We start from the raw sequence: 21,078 nt of genomic DNA on the forward strand, positions 1-21,078 counted from the left end.
TATATTAGTCAGCAGGAAGCCTGATCAATGATACAAGATATCTGACTTCATGTTATTTATCTGTACAGTAACACAGCAGCCCACATCATCAACCAGAGATCTGTCATGTTGACGTAACATTTTTCACACTCCTAAAACAGGAAATCTAAATAAGCTAATTAATTTAGAAAAAACATTTGATGGTAAATAAAACCTCAATAAAAAACGCTGCTCTGTGAAACGCCGTGTGGTTAAAATGTGTGTGTGCTTATCTGCAGACCGGCCGGCAGCTGGACACTGAACGTACCGACCGGTTCAGTCAAAATCCGTTTCATTTTTTACAACTGTAACTTCAGATTTTTTTTAAAGTACATTTATTGTATAAAAACGGTCCAACACAGAATAAAACTGAGACGTATTAACATGAACGACATGCCTCGTTGTCAACGTGCTATCTGAACAGGCAAGGTGAGCAGACATTAAAAATGACGACTTTACCATTCAGAGACAGTTTGGTGTAAACGTGCTCCTTCCACCATCTCGGTATCTTCTCTCTCTCAGGCTCAGATTCCGGTTTAAACATAAATGCTGAATTCAGAAAGCTGCTCCTGTCAGGTTAACTTGCCATCACTAGCCACTAATGTTTGTAGCATGGAGACTACTGGCCTCGCCCCCCTTCTGACTCTGGACTTCCAGCGATCAATCAGCGAGCACCTCATTAACATTATTTTAATCCATATCTAGGTTGATAAAAATCTTGCATGAATTCTCGCAAGAAAAGTTTTGTTATGAATAAAGGGTCAGAAAAAGCACTTTTTAAAATTTTTTTGGTTTAATAAGCTTTTAAACAGTTATTAGAAAACCGTTAGAGGACAGTGGGCACATAAAAGACCAGGTTATGATACCTTTAACTGTAAGGAAAAAAGTAAGATAAGAGATTTACTTGTAACTCTCCCTCCACTCCAAACACACACTCACACACACAAAGCCTACAAAAAAGTTGCACTTGCCTTAAAAACAAGAGAAATAGTAGCACAATGTCTCATAAAACTTTTCATTTTCAACAGAGGAGGAAGGCCCATCAAAGCTTCAAAGCATCCTTGTGTTTGCAACTGGGGCAAGTGAGATACTACCACTTGGCTTTTATCCAACACCATCTATTGAGTTTCTCCATGAGGACAGTCAAGAATGCTCCACAAAACTGATGTTTCTGATGGCCAACACTTGTATAAACTGCTTGAAACTTCCACTCATTACTTCTTATGAAGTTATCAAGGAAAAGATGGACTTTGCTTTGGCCAACACTCAAGAATTTGGCAGAACATAAATGTTCTGTTCTGTGATGGTTTATTTATCATTTTACCTTTTGAAAAGATATACTACAAAATGTACAGACTCTTAGAAAAAAGCAGCATACTGAACTGCTTGTGTGCTTAACCTCTAAAGGCTGGTTCTATTAAACAGAGTTAATGTAGTGTTACACTGAAGTTCACTGTAAGTTCTATGAAACTCTAAGGACTGAGATACTTAAAAATACTTTATGTCAAGTTGATCAAACTTAAACATTTACATGTAAGCAAATTCCTTACTTTGTTTCCTTGATTTGGCACTTTGATAAGTTTTTTGTTTAAAAATTTTGCCATATCTTCATGCCCACATCTGGGCTTGTCTAAAACTGACCTATCATATTTCATAGTTGAAGAAAAATACAGAAAGCTTAATAGTATTGTTCAAGGACCATTTTTTGTTGGTCTCTAATATGCCTGATTCATAATGCTTTTGGATACACCTAGTACTGTTCCTTTCTCCATAATAATGTCCCAGGTAAAGATGGTTTTTTTTTTTGAGTATCAAATTGCGTAGTGGCAGCAAATTGCAAGGATCCTTGTAATTGCCAAATATTTTCCACTCCTCCTATTCTTGGAAGAAATCTTGTTTGGAACAATCTATAGCAATGTTAAAGAGAGCTTCTTGCACTATATCTCAAAAGAAGAGAGAGAAACTCTGGAACTTGCACTGAGTTCCTTTGAAGCCGTTGACAAAGATGACCTCCTGGATGTGCAAGATGCACATGATTGTCACCAACTTGCCACTGAAGACAACATTGCTGGACTCGTTTCACACTTAGCTCACAAGACCTTAATCCAGACACCAATGTTTGTTATTGAAAGCTGTAGGCCCATCCTAAAAACCCTGAAAGACACAATGTATCCGCACAAACTTGTGGAGATAATGGAAGAAAGGATTCCAACTTCAAAAATTTCCCAGAAGAGATGACCACCAACAACATGGCAAGACATCTGAAGAGGTATATTGGGGAATTGGACAAAGGCACATTAGAGGCTTTTCTGCGGTTCTGCACAGGGGCAGATATCCTCCTCGGGCAAAACATTACAGTTCAGTTCATAGAAACGAGCGCATTCCAGTGTCGACCTCAAGCCCATACAAGCCCATACAGGCAACTTCAACATACTGCCTGTTGAAGTTGCTTGTGAACAAAACTACCCAGACCTCCGCACTGATTTTGACATTGTCCTTAAAGTGCAGTCTGGGTAATGGATATTATATAGAACTGTTGGAAGTGCTTCTTAAAATCTGGCACTGGACCCAGACCACCACAACAATCTTACAAGTACTCCAAGTTTCTGTTAAATTGAGGAGTACAAAATTCTTCTTCTTAATGACATGGTTACAATGTTAATTAAGTAATTCGCTGTAAATGAACAAATAAACTTGGTTATATTAAATTGTTCAAACTAAAGTTTGACAGGATTTTCCTTATTTTCACTTTTTATTCAGTTAATTTGCACACTTGTATCAATACAACCTGCTCAAGGAGAAGATATGCACAAGGGACATGGAACTGTTAGCTGTGAGCTTCCGTTTATATTATTTAGCCAGAGAGTTTACCTGTGTTATTCTGGTAGCGGTTTATATAATACATGCTCCACCAGAGAAAATAAGATGTTGGACTTATTTTATGCGAATATGAATAATGGATACAGTTGTTCTGCCCTGCCTCCTTTAGGAAGATCTGACCATAATCTGGTTCTTCTCACCTCCACCTACAAGCCCATCGTTCAGCAGCAACCAGTCATCACAAAGACTATCAAAGTCTGGTCTGCTGAAGCTGAAGATGCTCTTAGAGGAGGCTTTGAGGCTACAGACTGGAACGTCCTCTGTGAACCTCATGGAGACGACATCAACGCCATGACTGAGTGTGTGACAGATTACATAAACTTCTGTGTGGACAGCATCGTCCCAACAAGAACAGTGAGGTGCTTCCCCAATAACAAACCCTGGATCACCAGTGACCTGAAAAAGCTGCTGAACATCAAAAAGAAAGCCTTCCGGGATGGAGACAGGGAGTTATTGAGGGCAACACAAAAACAACTTAAAACACAAACTAAGAAGTGCAAGGAGGACTACAGGAAGAAGTTAGAAAGTCAGCTCCAGCAGAATAACCTGAGGGATGTGTGGTCTGGAATGAAGAAGATCACCGGCTTCAAGTTAAAGGGGGACCAGCCTGATGGAGGTCTGGACAGAGCTAATGAGCTGAACATATTCTTCAACAGGTTCAGTTCACCCCCTACCTCCAGCCCAACAGACCACACACCCTCCATAAGCCCACTGCTTTCCTGTCACGCCTCCAATCTGTCACCCTGCAGCTCAGTCATGGACCAGAACACAGCTTCATCTCCCTCCACATCAGGACATCCTGAGACCTCCACCTTGTTTGTCTCCTGCAATCAGGTTAAGAAGCAACTTGAGAAACTGAACCAGAACAAGGCTGCAGGTCCAGATGGTGTCAGTCCCAGAGTTCTCAAGACCTGCTCAAAACAACTATGTCCGATTCTGTAGCACCTTTTCAACACCAGTCTGAGACAAAATAGAGCCCCAGTGCTGTGGAAAACCTCCTGCCTTGTTCCAGTGCCTAAAAAAACACAACCAGCTGAACCAAGTGACTACAGACCAGTTGCCCTGACATCTCACATCATGAAAGTCCTGGAGAGACTCTAAAGCCTGTTGAATACTCCACGAGAAGCAAGAACTGAGTTCTTGTTCTTGAGGCTGCAAGAACAAGAAAAAACGTCTTGTTCGGCAGGTCCATACATCCTCCACGAGAAGCACGTCTGCAGCGGGGAGGGGTCACTGTGGGGGCCAGATGTCTGCTTTATGTGCAATGAACCCGGTTGTTACCTCCGCTGAGGAGGTTGTTTCCCCGGCGTCTTTTTGCTCAAGATAACTTAAAAGGTTACGAACAGATTTTTATAAAAATTTCAAGAGTTGTTGCGAATGTAAAAATGAAAAACTGATTAAATTTTGGTGGTGATAAGGATCACCGTTTGGATCCAGGAATTTTTTTAAAAGGATTCTTTAACATTGTGCTTGGCGGAGGTTTCCGCTCTCCGCTCTGTTTTTCTAGTTTCATATTTAACGAGCAGCTTCGTCCGCGGCAGGGCGGGTCGTGCACGCGGCTGGATCCAAGTGTTTTAATGCCACACGTAAAAATGTTCGTACTTTCTCACCACCTCGATCAGCTGTTTTATCAAAACAATCCGTTTTGCCGGCAACAGTAAACACATGGAAGCAGCAACTCCGCTTCATGCTTTCTCCGTGTTAACCACGCCCACCTCCAATGTCCAACCAATCACACGATACTTCTCGCAGCCCTTCAAGAAAAAAGTTCTGCCAGCCTGGTGTGTCAAGAACTGTCCTCAAACACGTCCGCGAGAACAAAATGACGTCTTATTCTTCTCGGAGCTTTGAGAACAAGAGAAAAGTTCTCGCTTCTCGTGGAGGATGGAACAGGCTTTACTGGCTCACCTCAACAAGCAAGTAAACACCTTCCAAGACCCATTAGAGCAGGGGTGTCAAACTGCAGTTCTGGAGGGTCGATATCCTGCAGGTTTTTGTTGTCTTTGTGCTCCAACACACACCTGACCGACACTCAAACAGGTTAACAAGAAGCTGCTGGATCCATTGATTTGAATCAGCTGTATTAGTGGAGGGAAACAACCAAAACCTGCCGGATTTCGGCCCTCGAGGACTGGATTCTGACACCCCTGCATTACAGTTTGCCTCCGGAACAAGACTTCCTCAAATTAATTATTATTATATACTACAATATTGAATTTCCCTTTGGGGATAAATAAAGTACTTTTCATTTCATTTCATTTCATTAAGTATTCTTTTAATAGCGTTAGGAGAACCAACAGCAAACTGTTAAAGTAAATGGACATTCTATTTGCTTGGATCTGCTTTAAAAGCACATTGTTAAAAGTTTGAAAAGAACTGCTCCTTCCAGTTAAAAAGGTAAACACAGCCTGTTTAATTCAGTCATTCATGTTTTTTTTGCTGTCTTGTTCATCTTTGAAGAAACACATTCATGAAAATGATGCTGTTTGTATTCATCAATTGCATCACACTAGCTGCTGGCACAATAGTTTAGATAAAAACTCCCATATTTAGTACAAATCTTTGCAAACAAAAAACTTGGTAAATAAATCATTACAGTAGTAAGCAATAATTTTATTAATTTACCATACAACCTAAATGCTGAAATAGCATATCTTTGGATATACTATATCTGGACTACCTGGGACTAATAAAACAAAGTCAGATTACTGAATTAATATTCCACCACAAATAGAAAGGATTATTACATCTTGAGAAATTGCTAAAAGTCTTTAAACAATTTCACAATGATCAGCAAATTAGATAATATTCAGTTCCACCGTGTCTTTGTAATGGGACACAGTAATTTTAACAAATTATGTAGTGATTTGAAAAAATTTCAACACAATGTTCACTGAAATAGTGACATATTAATTTCAGGAATGCAACACTCCATTATGAGTGAAATGAACTGACACAGCAACAACTAAAAACATATGTTTTTAGCTGTTGCTGTGTTGCAGTTACTATATACTGTATATACTAGATAATTGTAGATAAATTCGCAACATGTTGAGTTTTCTTTTCAGGTTACAAATTAGTGACTTAGACCTGGACAAAAGTAGTATGTCTGTAATAACATTTATACGAAATTATCAGGCAACATAGTTAAAGACAAGTGAACAAAGAACCTCCCAAATCCTGAAAATATTTGAGCTTGTGGTATGTTAGTGGGAAATGTATTGTCTGACTCTGACATGATCATATTACAGAGGTCAAACACATTTTCGTCACATGGAATGCTTGATAGGAACTTGCATGCCTGTTTGAAAGCATTAAGATTGTTGTGTGAAACGACAAAATCTTCACAATCCCACAGCTGTGGTGTAGTAAACATCACTTCAGGAATACCGCTGGGTACCTTGTCATTCTTTCTTGACCTGATACAGTAACTGTGCGAGACTGCCTTGATCTTATCCAGCTCTTCCTGAATGGGTTGGAGTGGTGGAGGAGAAGGACATAGGAAAAACAGAGATGGCTTAATTTCAGTTTGCATATGTTGGCTTACATTGAAACAGTAAAAAAAAAAAAGAAAGAAGAAGCTGATCCTGAACCAAGACAAACACTCCAGTTCTTACATGTACTCTGAATTTTTGCTAAATTGAAGAGAACAACATTATTCTTCTTAATGACATGTTTACAAGTCATTTAAGATGTGGGATTTCCCATGCTTAAGCCTTTATTCTGCTGCCATGTTCATTTTAGAAGAAACAGTTTCATGAGACCTCCCGTGGGCTCACCATCTGCGGGAGGAGCCGTAGGGGTCGGGTGCAATGTGAGCTGGGTGGCAGCAAGACGTGGGGACCCTGGCAGCAAGACGTGGGGACGTTGGACCCTGGACCCTGGACCCTGGTCCAATCTCCGGCTGCAGAAGCCGGTTCTAGGGACGTGGAATGTCACCTCTCTGGTAGGGAAGGACCCTGAGCTTGTGCGTGAGGTTGAGTGGTTCTGCTAGATATATTTGCACTCACCTCGACGCATGGCTTGGGCTCTGAAACCAGTACCCGCGAGAGGGGCTGGACCTGCCTGCACATTGGGTTGATGAAAGGGTAGTTTCCCTGTGCCTTCGGGTGGGGGGATGGGTTCTGACTGTTGTCTGTGCTAATGCACTGAACAGCAATTCAGAGTACCCACCCTTTCTGGAGTCCTTGGACGGAGTGTTGGAGGGTGCTCCTTCTGGTGACTCCATTGTTCTGCTGGGGGACTTGTGCTCACGTGGGCAATGACAGTGAGACCTGGAGGGGAGTGATTGGGAGGCATGCCCGCCCTCTGAACCCAAATGATGTTTTGTCATTGGACTTCTGTGCTCGTCATGGATTGTCCATAACAAACACCATGTTTGAAGATAAGAGTGTTCATATGTACACCTGGCATCAAGACTCCCTGGGCTGCAGTTCGATGATCGATTTTGTAGGCGTATCATCGGACCTGCGGCCACATGCCTTGGACACTCGGGTAAAGAGGGTGGCGGAGCTTCAACTGATCACCACCTGGTGGTGAGTTGCCTCAGATGGTGGGGGAGAAAACCGGTCAGATCTGGCAGGCCCAAACGTGTTGTGAGGGTCTGCTGGGAACGTCCAGCATAGTCCCCCGTCAGAGCGAGCTTCAACTCCCACCTTCAGCAGAGCTTCAACCATGTCCCGAATGAGGCGGGGGACATTGAGTCCGAATGGGCTGTGTTCCGTGCCTCTATTGTTGAGGCAGCCAGCCGGAGCTGTGGCTGTAAGGTCGTTGGTGCCTGTCGTAGCGGTAATCCCAGAACTCATTGGTGGACACCAGCAGTGAGGGATGCTGTCAAGCTGAGGAAGGAGTCCTATCGGGCCTTCTTAGCCTGTGCAACTCTGGAGACAGCTGATAGAGACCGACAGACCAAGCAGCATGTGGCTTCGGCTGTCGCCAAAGCAAAAACTCGGGCATGGGAGGAGTTCGGCGAGGCCACGGAGGAAGACTTCGAGGCGATTCTGGTCCACCATCCGGCGGCTCAGGAGGGGGAAGTAGTGCTCCGTCACTACTGTGTACAGTGGAGATGGGGAGCTGCTGACCTCAACTCAGGATGTTGTGGGTAGGTGGAGTGAAAACTTCGAAGACCTCCTCAATCCTACCAACACGTCTTCGAATGAGGAAGCAGAGCTGGGGGACTCAGGGGTGGACTCTGGGGCTGAAGTCGCTGAGGTGGTTAAAAAGGTCCTTGGCGGCGGGGGTGGATGAGATCCGCCCGGAGTTCCTTCAGGCTCTGGATGCTGTGGGGCTGTCCTGGCTGACACGCCTCTGCAGGATCGCGTAGACAACGGGGACAATGCTACTGGACTGGCAGACTGGGGTGGTGATCCCCCTTTTTAAGAAGGCATGTTGAGGGGATCCGGCTTGGTGGCCTCAGGATTGGGTTTCTGCTTTTTGTGGTTGACGGGGTTTTGTTGGCTTCATCTGGTCGTGATCTCCAGCTCTCACTTGAGTGATTTGCAGCCGAGAGTGAAGCGGCTGGGATGAGAATCAGCACCTCCAAATCTGAGACCATGGTCCTCAGCCGGAATAGGGTGAATTGCTCTCTCCGGGTCGGGAGTCAGGTCCTGCCTCAAGTGGAGGAGTTTAACCCCTTAACTGTCGGCGGCCTGCCTGTGGGCCGTTTTCCGTTTTTCTTTTTATATCACGCTCGTACAATATCTTAAACGTTTCCTATTTCAATAAAACTGCGCATGATGCACCGGTAGGCTCTTCCCTTCTGATTGACCCCATTTTTGACCAACTGGATTGATCCGTGGTCGTTCCTTAGCCAGTAATACCCAATGAGTGTCAACCTAGGTGGTCTGACCATCACATACGTTTCCGCTTCCAGACCTCGCCCACCAGCTCTGATGCCAGTTCTGACCCCACTGCCGTGAAGCCAATAAAATTCCCGTCACAGTGATGTGCAGTCTGTGTGTGTGGGATGTAAAATGGCTTCAGGGGGTCCGTGCATAAACATTTGTGACAACGTGCGTACTTGAGTGTGTCCATGCGCAAAAGCAGAAGAAGCCTTTTTTGTCCGCTTTTTCTCTGTATGAACAATTGCAAAACACACCAAAAAGCGGAAATACACCCGCGAGGAGGTGGTGGAGCCTAACCCTAACCCTTACAGCGAGGGACAGTGATATATATATGCAGCTACGGTGTCTTTATAAGCTGTTTAGATCAGTAACTCGGTTGTTTCTGGGGCGGGGGAGGGGGGGGGGCTTGTTTACTTTGTGCGTCGGGATGGGGGGAGGAGGGGTGGGGCCGCCCACGTTGTTTTCTTTCCGTTGTTTCTTACTGTTGGCGTATTTCCAGTGGTTCTGTTCAGTCTGCTAAAGACGTGAGACCTGGTTTATTAGAAAACTTGGGGTCTCGGCTCTAAAACGTAAGACTCTGGACCGGAACCGTTCATGCGGGTGTCATTCAGTCCGAGTTTGCGTGAAAGCAAAATGAGAAGCGATGAAAGAGACGCAACAGTTCAACACCTCTATTTCCATCCAGTTGTAAACATTTGTTCATAAATACAAAATCATAGAAAGAAAAAAATAATGATTTATCTGCGTGTGTGGACCGCTTTCATACTCTGTGTGCGCATGCGTGCAGCGATGCGTGTCTGTTAGAACATACACTTATTACAGTCGCAGTACTAATATGAGATAAAAACTTCTTGTCTTTATTAATCTGTCATCTGATTCAGAGTGGAAACCCAGCAGCTCTTCAGATGGAGGACCAGCTCCTTCCAGAGGAAGACTACATTCCTGCCCTTCAGACCACCAGGACTCCTGCTCATCATAACAGCTACATATTCTGCTCTCCTGCTTTTTTACTTTACTTTTACAAACAGTCTTTATCAGACAGTAGTTCAAATCTAATGTAAATATGTAAATTCTACTGTGTTATGGTGTTTTTATAATTACATTTTGTTTACATTACATAACATGGCATTATATTGTTTACATATATATAAATGATGACTGTAAAACTTATTCTGACTCTTTTATAATAATGTACATTAGAAAAAATTAGCTTTTAGTGTATTTATCCATCACCTGGTGAATTTCAATAATTCTGATAGTAAATATGAATAAACAACAAGATTCCTTTTGATACGATACCACCTTTCATTAGAGTCTCATTGATGACTGTATGTTGAAGTGTTCTGGAGTTATAGCTTATTGAAGTTGGAGTCTCCAAAGTGGCCATTTGGAGACTCCAAATGGTCACTTTGGGGAGCGCATGAACATACTTACAGTAAAGCCCTCATAGAATAATAATTGTGGCTGCTATTGTCACCAAATTTTAACTGGTAATAGGAAAGGCTTCAGGCTACAGCTACATCTGATTTTCCAGTTCAAATCACCATCTCTCCATGTGCAGCATGTTGACAAAGTAGAAGAGAAATTCAGACGAGGGAAAAATACCCTGAAATTTTCTTGTGTTCCAACTTCAATAACTTTATGCTGGTTACAGTTACAATAAATTTGAAGGCTCAAGGTGAAACTTTAGAGTGTTGTCTTTAAAAAGAGACCATGCTTTTGAATGTACTCCAAAGGGTTCAAGAACAGCGGCTACTTTAATTTGGGTATGTCTTTTTCAGGCGCAATTGGCATTTTGGGGGGTGACTGTTGAGGTGTTAAATATCTCGGGGTCTTGTTCACGAGTGAGGGAAGGATGGAGCGCGAGATCGACAGACGGATCGGTGCGGCGTCTGCAGTAATGCGGACTCTGCTCCGGTCTGTCGTGGTGAAGAAAGAGCTGAGCCAGAAGGCAAAGCTCTGGATTTACCAGTCGATCTACGTTCCTACCCTCACCTATGGTCATGAGCTGTGGGTCGTGACTCGGAACGTATACAGGCAGCTAAATTGAGTTTCCTCCCCAGGATGGCCAGGCTCACCCTTAGAGATAGGGTGAGAAGTGCGGTTATCCGGGAGGAGCTCAGAGTAGAGCCGCTGCTCCTCCGCATCGAGAGGAACCAGTTGAGGTGGCTCGGGCATCTGGTCAGGATGCCCTGCATAGGCTGCTGCCCCCGCGACCTGACCCCAGATAAGCGGCAGAAGTTACCCAGAATAAATTATTATTCAACCTTGTGAAATGTAATTCCACACGATCTGCTTTCAATATTTTGTCAGTCATTGCAACCGTATGCCAAACATAATACGGGAATAGTTGCTGGCTTTCTCTTGAACATGGTTGACTTTTTCTTTTATTTACATTTATTCATTTTATCAATATAGAGATACACTTGTACAAAGTCTGCAATTCAGAAGTTACCCAGAAAAACACTTAAAGAACGTAAACCTCCTCCAAGGCCTTTAAAAAGTTCCTGGATCCAAACGGTGATCTGGATCACCACCAAAAATAAATTAGTTCTTGCTTTTCACGTTTCCAATAAGTCCTGAAAATTTCATGAAAATCCGTATCCGTAACCATCGTATCCATAATTCATAACTTTTTAAGTTATCTTTAACACAAACAAAAAAAGCCGATCGAAACATAACCTCCTTGGTGGAGGTAATCATGCTACCATTTAAAACTCTATTTGTTAAGCAGTATTAACATTATTTATCAACCAATTATGTAGAAAATGTTTTGTTTGTGTGTAATATACACGCGTTGTTCCACAGAAAACAGTTATGCAGGGAAACTACTTTGACTGCAGCAAGACTCGAAAGCGGAGACCCATCCAATATGGCGGCGACGCAGGTCCACTCTCCAGCACTGAGACATCTATGTACATGAGATGTCTATGAGAAATGTCTCATTTCACTGACAGTAAGCGCACTTCGTTGTGTGCAGACGACGTAGAACAGTTCGTCGCCTACGCACAGAACCTGAATTGTGACACAGCCATAATGTCTATAATCGTGACATCACGTGCCCAATGTTTAAACAACGTCACTTCCTTCAGGGCGTGTCTTAATCTGTCAAACTAACCGAATAACAACAAAAACAAACACAAGGCTGAGTGGCTTCCGGACACGGCGACTTCTCCAGCATGAGGCAGGTAAGTCGGTGTGAAAAGCGACAGATGTTGATCACTTTGACCCTCAGAAACGTTTTTCTCTTGCCGTTGTGACATTCTGTTCACCTTTGACGAGCTGCAATAAACATTATCTTCTGCTACTTCAGACATTGTGGCAGCAGTAGCGTTCGTGTCCGAGCAGTTTGTTTTTACATTCATAATAACACTTTAAAATGTCCATTTTAATCCAATACTTAAGGTTTCACTCGGAGCTGCATTTGCAAACAAGGCTTGTTGATCAGCAGCCAGCTGAGCACTCCTTCACCCAAAATTAAGATGCGCTGATTTAAAATTCTATCACCTATTATCTTTGATGGCTATGATAAGATATGTGATGTTATGTGGATGGTTTTAGGTTGGTTTTACACCCTATACACTTCATTAATCGAAACAGTTTTCCTGGATGACGCTAAAAAACGAGTTGTTGCTCCTTATCTGCACTGATGAGGGCAGTAGTGAAGCGGTTTATAGTTATTATTACTAAAGCTACTTTCCTGTTCTTTGTCCGTCAAGGATCTAGTCAGGAGGACATTTTCTAAGAAGTAAAACTGTAAACCCAAATATAGAGAACATAATGTGTGTAGTTTTGAGAGCATGCCTCATCTTTCAGGAAGCCTGAAAAGATGACATGAGAGCACTTCAATGATGCCCAGGCACCATAACATCAGCTGTTATCTCAAACCTGCCTGGACCATAGCTGTCTTTAATTTTCATTTTTTCATTCAGGTAACTCAGGTTTTTTTGCTTTAACACGAACTGCTTGTGCATATTATCCAGGCCATTCTAAATGAGCACGCTTATAGTTCTCCTTTTCCTCTGCAGGGATGGGATGGCATGTGATCTGAAGAGCTTCTAAAGAAATCTTTTCTTTTCTCTGCGACGTCAGAGGTAAGAATAACAGGATCTGTCTAACAAGAGACTGAAAGATCAGAGTCTGGATGTAACATGCAGTCAACACTCGAGGTTGACTGAGTTTAAGGTGATCAGACCCCGTTTGTCAGAAATGGAAAGGCTGATCAGGCCTGAGTAGAGGCACGCGACTGCTGTGTTTGGACAGAGAAACTCAAGGTTATTTGTTCGGTTATGTGTGGCAATATTAATGACCTGAAGACGGATAAAAAAATATTCATTTACAAACCATATGAAAAAAAAAAACGAATTGTATGAAAAGCTATTGGCACCTCAGAAATGTAAAAGTAATTCAATTCAATTTTTTTTTTATATAGCACATTTAACCCAACCTCTGTTGGCCAAAGTGCTGAATGAAATTAAAATCAAATTAAAAGTATGCATACTAATGATATAAATAAAAACTATCTTTTGGTTTAATAGAAAATACTATGGGGAAAACAGGTTAAAAAAAAACAAAAACAATAAAATCTAAGTAAGAAAAAAAAATCAGTAAACAACCAATCAGTAAACAACCAAACAAGTAAACTTTTGCAAGCCACTACGTACATATGTAGTGGCTTGCAAAAGTATTCATACCCCATAAACTTTTCAATATTTTGACACATTACACGCCACAAACATATTTATATTTTGTATATTATCTTGGAATTTTATTTGAAAGGGTTAGGGTCACACAATTGTCACACAACTTAGAAAGCCTTAAACTGGAAGCTGGACTTCATAATGGCATAAAACATCAACGTGAAATTCACTGATGAAGCAGGTTTCATCATTGACAAGATTAGTTTTATTAAATCACTTAATGGGTTGATTTTATCACGAAAAGATGTGATTTCTGTAAACAAGTCAGTAGTTTGGCTTCCAGTCCAGTGATTTTTTTCCTTTTACATGGACCAACACTCACAAACACGAGAGGAATCTCTGATGATTATGTATTTAGTGGTCAAATCAATCCGATTTGTTTTATCCTACAACAAACAGACAAAAAGATTAAAGGAACCAGCTGTTAATCCAGATAAGATAATAAGATAACTGTTGTAAAAATACAAAATGTTTGTTAAAGAATTGTGTCTCAAAAGGCTGCTGCATGATGCAGAACATCAGCATCCATCAGTTTTCACCTCTTTAATACAAAAGTTCAACAATGGTTTCAAAATATTTTCATATTTATTGCTGAGTGAATGACTTTCAGACTGAAATCTGCTTTCTGGTGGTAAAATATTTAACTTTTCAAGGGCTTTCTCACTATTCCCAAATTATTTTAATTTTATTCCACATCAGCACCTGAGCTGTGAATTATCAGTAGTCTGCAAAATGTTGCACCTCCCAAGAAGAATAAAGCTCGTACCCCCTCCCGCTGCTTCAGGAAAGTAATGAAGTTTAAAGGGGACATATGCAAAAATCCTTTTTTTTTTCAGAATTGTCTCCTGTGGTATTTTAGGTCATGAACAAACAAAAAACTCCTATAAAAAACAACCGCAGGGCATGATAAGGGTTTAGTGACCTTTGAAATTAAATCTCTAAAAAGCTTGTTTTGAAATCTCCTCTGTTATGACATCCAAAACGATTCATTTCCTGCCTCTCCTGGTCTTCAACCTCTCACCATGTCTGTGTGAGGTTTGCTCGCCCCGCCAGTCTTCAGCCCGTTTTCAGTTGACAGAAAGCAGCCAGATGGTCACAGCTCTTACTGTCAAGGAGCCTCCTCTACATAAACTCCCAGCGTTAGAGGAATAAAGCCTGTTCCATCCTCCACCAGAAGCCATAACTTTTTTCTTGTTCTCGAGGCTCCGAGAAGAAGAACGTCATTTTGTTCTCGCGGACGTGTTTGAGGACAGTTCTTGACACACCGGGCTGGCAGAACTTTTTTCTTGCGGGTCTGCGAGAAGTATCGTGTGATTGGTCGGACATGTGAGGTGGGCGTGGTTAACATGGAGAAAGCATGAAGCGGAGTTGCTGCTTCCATGTGTTTACTGTTGCCGGCAAAACGGATTGTTTTGATAAAACAGCTGATCGAGGTGGTGAGAAAGTACGAACATTTTTACATGTGGCATTAAAACACTCGGACCCAGCCGCACAACAATAATTATCACAATAATTATAAAAAGCAAGCAGCAGGAAAAAAAACAGGAGTTTTAAGAATATTCAAATTACATTATGATAAAAATTGCCCTATATATACTATATACTATAGTGAGAAGCAAAAGTATAAAGATAATCAGTGAATGTAAAAGGGATTGCACAATGCTTGTAAAAAGAAAAACCTATTGTACAAAGAGTACATAAAATACAGAACCAAAGATGCAGAAAATAAATACAAAAATAAGTTAACTAATATTATGAAGAATTGCAACAAAGAAAATTATAATAAATTATTAGACAGCAGCAAATATAATATTAAAAGTATATGGAAGATATTAAATAAAATTATTAGAAATAAATCTCAACAGAGAAATTACCCACAGTGTTTTGAAGAAGATGGAAATACCATCAGTAACAAAGATGATGTAGTAAATAGTTTTAATAAATTCTTTGTCAGTGTTGGATCAAAAATAAATTCAAGATCCACCCACAACTATTAATTATACTATACACATAAATCATAACACAATGTTTTTAATGCCTGTCGATGAAAAGGAGGTCATTGATATATTCCATACGTGTAAAAACAAGACATCTGATTGTCACGATATTAATATGAAAACAGTGAAATATGTTATCGATGCAATTTCAAAACCACTTACTTACGTATTCAACTTGTCCTTACAAACAGGTCAATTTCCAAATAAGATGAAGACAGCCAAAGTCATCCCACTGTTTAAGACTGGAGAAAAGCACTATTTCACCAATTATAGACCTATTTCTCTTCTCCCACAATTCTCAAAAATTTTGAAAAAATATTTAATAAAAGATTAGATAGCTTAATTAAAACCAATAATCTACCTTCACATAGTCAGTATGGATTCAGAAGCAACCAGTCAACCGATTGAACTAACAGAGGAAATTACAAACTCCCTAAATAAAAAGAAACATGTAGCAAGTATATTTATAGACCTCAGAAAAGCATTTGACACAATAAATCATGAAAGATTAATTGATAAATTGGAAAAATATGGTATAAGGGGATTGGCACTGGAGTGGGTGACGAACTATCTGACTAACAGGAAGCAGTTTGTGGAACTGGGTGAATATCAGTCATGTTGTTTGGACATTGAATGTGGTGTACCACAAGGGTCAGTTTTGGGGCCAAAACTATTTGTAATTTATCTGAATGACATATGTAAAATATCTCAATTGCTCAAGTTTATCTTGTTTGCTGATGACAAAAATATAATTGGTTCGGGTGATAATCTGAAGAACCTTATGGACATGGTCAACACAGAACTAAAAAAAAAAAATTAAAAATTGGTTTGATAAAAATAAGTTATTATTGGACTTAAGTAAGACCAAATTTATGATATTCAGTAACAATAAAATAAACCAAAGTGTAAAAATAGTGATAGATGGTGTTCATATAGAAAGGGTTTGTGACATAATATTTTTAGGGGTAATAATTGATGACAAATTTATCTGGAAGTCTTATATTAAATATACATTTGCAATAAGCTATGAAGAAGCACATCAATAATGGCTGAAGTAAATCATTGTATAAACCACAAAGCACTCCACATACTGTTCTGTTCGATGGTCTCATCATATTTGACTTACTGTATAGAAGTTTGGGGTAAAACTTATAAAAGTTCACTGGAGCCACTATTTAAACTGCAAAAAAAGAGCAGTTTGAGTAATCCATAAAGGAGGTTACCTTGAATGTACAAATCCACTTTTCATTCAGTCTAAAATATTGAAATTACATGATTTTATAGATTGTAAGACAGCAGTATTTTTATATAAAGTCAAGAAAAACTTACTGCCTTGCCACCTGCTATCAATGTTTCTGAGAAGAAGTGGGGGGTTCAATTTTAGAGACAGGTCAGAACTTAAAATAAGGCGATATCGAACAACTAAAAATAGATTTAGTTTAACAATTAGTGGAGTGAGACGCTGGAACCGACTGAATGTGGAGATGAAACAATGTCCAAACATCATCCTATTAAAGGAAAAATATAAACAGAGTATATTCAAAAGGTATGGGAATGAGTAGGCTTAATATGCATTTGAAGGTAGCGCATGGATGTGCTTGGCAGATTATGTTGTAGTATTTAGGCACAGATGATTGTTAATCGTAACAAATATGATGGAGTACTGTTCGTTGTTATGTTTTGGATTGCATGATCATGGATAATGTAGTCTGGGGTGATTATGTGTGAGTTAAGATCTTGTATGCCCTATAATGGGGGCTCGGCTAATATGCATGGTCTGATGTTTGAAGCTGTAATTCTGTATTTACATGTGGATTTATCCTTGTAGTTAGTGGGATCATATGATGTGCAACACTGACAATCAGAAAAAGGGGTAGGATTTAATAAGTTTTACACTTCTTCCTACTCCTTTTCGAATATATAGATTGTTCCCTTGTATATTTTTCTTTCGTCATGTGTGACCTCTTAATTTAGTTTGCTTTGTTGTTTTATATTCATGATTGAGTTACAATCTAATTACTGTTCGAAATAAATAGAAATAGGTAAATAGCATTTTGCCTTGTTGATCAATGTTTTTGTTTGCTTTCCAATCAGATGACCCAATGTCACTGTTTCTTTTTTCATTTTTATATTTAATTTAGTCATGCATATCTGTACAGTGTTGTGCATATTTTGCAAATAAAACATGTTTGACTATACAGTTGTGCATTTTCTAACTTTTAGAAATGAAAGAAAGATAAATAATTAAACTAGCATGTAATCATAATATTATCTTAACTATTTGTAATAGAGTATTAATATTTTTGCGTTTTGTGTTATTTATGTCAGACAATTAGCTAATGGTTCTTCTTTCCGATGTCTTCTATGATCTAACAGCATGTGGAGGGGCTGCTTTCCATCCAGATAACCTGACATCACGATTTTTTCCTTTTTTTCTCATTTTTATATTTAGTTTTAATTATGAGTGTTCTTATACTTGTTTATACATCATACAGTGTTGTGCATAATTTACAAATAAAACATTTTGAATATAACTATAGTGCATTTTCTAACTTTTAGAAATGAAAGAAAGATAACTGATTAAACTAACATGTAATTGTAATATTCTTCTGTTTGTACTGAAACGATAACTAAAACAGAAACTCACTTCTCCATTTCTCTGGCTTACAAAGACCCATCCTGTGCCTGTGAATGTTATGATTCTAGATTTAAACAGTCTGCAGAACAGGATGATCCACTGTGCACTAGTCTTATCTTGAAAAATAGAAATTGAGAAATGACAGGGATTTTTGACAAAGTAATGTTGTGATTACTCTTCACTCGAGATGGGAGTCTTACAAATAATGCAATAAATAAATACATTATGTGAAGCTTTCTGTGTGCTTCTGGTACACCTGCAATGAACAGAATATAGGAATAATGTCGCAATGCCCCATTGTCAGCTCAGCAAAGGGAAGATGGAGTGGCGAGATGGGCAGAGCCATCGTTTGCTCAGCTCCTGCTTGGCTCTCTTCCTCTCCCCCCTTTGCAGATGAAGCATTGCCAAAACAGAAAAAAACACATGAATTAAAAACTTTCGAAGCAACGCACTCAAACTATGAACAATGTTTGCCAAAGAAGGGCTCCAGAGTTTAATTGAATTATCAGATAAATGTTTCAGATTGGGAAGGAAGTGCATCATATCTCCCCTTTAAAACTAAGCCTTTATAACCAGCTTTAGAGAACGAAGGTCAAATAAAGCTAACATGCTGTTTTCTTTGTTTTCCTTGTTTCTGCATCCATGCTCACCAAGAGAACCATGGAGCTGTCCTCTGATGAAAAGGAGGTGCGCACCTTCATCCAGGCCCTCAGTGAGAAGTACAACCCAGAGGATTTCCCCTATGGCCAGGGAGTGGTGGTTCTGCCCAGCCCCCCAGGATCCCCCGTTAAAGGTGAACAGTGATCTGTGGTACATGTGAAAATCAGTTATCTGGCAATGTAACCTGACCTCAGGCCTCTGTGCTGCAGATTGCCTCTTCTTACCCAGCATCCTGGTTCTGAATGACTGTGGGATCAGTAAAGCTGGCGATAGGTCCATCATTGCAGCTTTCTGTGCTCATGTGTTGGAGCTGGACCTGTCCCATAATCAACTTACAGACTGGCGAGAGGTGAGTGTCCACAGAAATTTAACAAATTTGTCTAAGTCTGGTGCCAAAACAAACATTTTTGACTGCAGCAACATTCACCATTTGCTGTTAGACACACACAGGGAGAGCCATGATGTGGCCTATGATGCCATGTTGGACATGTAACCAAATTGCAGTACATTACGTGGAATAGTACCGCTGACTGCAGCGTTTCCCAAACCATTAAAATGGGGTGGAAGGACCTCAACATCAACCAGCTGGAAATAATGACAGACAGAAAATAATGTCCTGGGGTGTTGAGATGAAAACAGTCCAGCCAGGAGCAGCCAGAATGTTTCTCTAGCTCCAGCGTTGTACATCGTGTCCATCATGGAATGTCATGTCCATGTCTATCATCTAGATGCAACTTAATCTACGTCATTGACTTTATAATGGATCGAAAATTCTTTGTTGGGTTTATTAACGTCAACAGATCATCTGGGATCTGGACTTTAAGAAGACTTGGAGACACTGAATGGAACTTCCTCCCGAGGACATGCACAAAGATAACTTTTTCTTAACTGAATGTTTTTTCATTTATGGAAAATAAGTCCATGATGACATTTGACGTGATGTGACTCCACAGCTAAGCGTATGTATGATCTTATTTGTAATCATGTGATGCTGTGAATGGAAGGGTATCTCGTACACCTACAGACATATATCACTTTGTCAGTCCTTTAAAGTGTCCTGTTAATACAACTGTCTCTGTTCCTTGCAGGGAAGTTTATAAGTGACATGGACACAAAGAATCTCCTTCTACTCGCTCTATGATTGGTTAGGGATTACAGAAATCAGGGACCAGATTTATCAGATTTAGAATTCATCCTAAGAACATTGCTAAGACCAAAAAAAAAAAAAATTAAAATCCCTCCCTTAAAGCTGTACTTAAAAGTTGCTTATCAAGTTTCTCATCACACTTTTGGGGAAGTGTGAGACGGAATCATCAGTGTCAGAGCTAAGTTATGAGCGTACAAGCTGGGATTAATGGGATTTTAGATGACGTCACTTCCACTGAACTGACCTATGACTGAGTGGAACCATTTATCTAAGAATATGGAAATATTTCAGAGAGACATCGTGAACGGTTAAATGGACAATGAGAGTGTATTAGACATTAATCAACAAAATTATACCAAATATAAACATTGGTAATGATTAAAAAATAAATGTATCCTTATGTAGTTTCTTAAAAAATATGTACAGTTTTGCCATTTTGCCAGTCCTGATAATGCTGGACCTATTTGCAGGTCTTACAGTCAACCTCTTCTCTCCACACTCACTGAGTGAATGGTGTCATGGTGGATGGGCAGTTGACCTTTAAGGTCTATATTGCCTCGGTTGCCCATACTTGCCGATTTGCTCTATACAAGATCAAGAGAATCAGACCGTACCTGACAGAACACACAACAGAGCTTTTAGTCCAGGCTGTGCTCATTTCATGCATCAATTACTGCAGTTCCCTACTGGCAGGTCTGCCTGCATGCTCGGTTAAACCTCTGCAGATAATCCAGAACGCAGCAGCACATCTGGTCTTCAACCAACCCAAAAGGGCTCAGGTGGAGAACTTAGCCCAGTTCTTTGCAACAATATTATGGTATTTATTTATGTCGGGGGGGACATACACTACATGTCAGGACTGGACTTGCAGCACCTTCCTATGATGTCCTCTACTGTGTGATTTCAAGCTTGTGTTGTTCTCACTCTCATATGCAAGTCATTTTTGGGTTAAAGCGTCAGCTAAGTGGCAATATAATAGAATAGACTAGAATAGAATTATGGAAAAGATAATAGAGCAAGGCTGCACGGTGGCGCAGTGGTTAGCACTGTGGCCTCACAGCAAGAAGGTCACTGGTTCAATCCTTGGCTGGTTTGGTCAGTGGCCTTTCTGTGTGGAGTTTGCATGTTCTCCCCGTGTATGCGTGGGTTCTCTCCGGGTACTCCGGCTTCCTCCCACCATCCAAACACATGCATG

At 40.4% G+C, this 21,078-nt stretch overlaps 1 protein-coding gene across 2 annotated transcripts in view; it reads left to right on the forward strand.

The window, feature by feature from the left end:
- The first annotated feature begins 11,850 nt into the window (after positions 1-11,850).
- Positions 11,851-21,078, forward strand: part of LOC306761399 (tubulin-specific chaperone cofactor E-like protein) — a 29,947-nt gene continuing 20,719 nt past the window's right edge. Inside the window, exons 1-5 of one of the 2 annotated variants that reach the window (XM_079247532.1) lie at positions 11,851-11,929; positions 12,558-12,673; positions 12,770-12,835; positions 18,731-18,869; positions 18,946-19,085. In XM_079247532.1, coding sequence (XP_079103658.1) covers positions 18,737-18,869; positions 18,946-19,085 — 273 coding nt within the window. In that variant the 5' untranslated portion in view covers positions 11,851-11,929; positions 12,558-12,673; positions 12,770-12,835; positions 18,731-18,736. The remainder of the gene's footprint in view (positions 11,930-12,557; positions 12,674-12,769; positions 12,836-18,730; positions 18,870-18,945; positions 19,086-21,078) is intronic. The other variant, XM_079247533.1, reaches the window with a different exon arrangement.

The sequence above is a fragment of the Telmatherina bonti genome (assembly GCF_933228915.1).
Source record: "Telmatherina bonti genome assembly, chromosome: 10".
NCBI lineage: Eukaryota > Metazoa > Chordata > Actinopteri > Atheriniformes > Telmatherinidae > Telmatherina > Telmatherina bonti.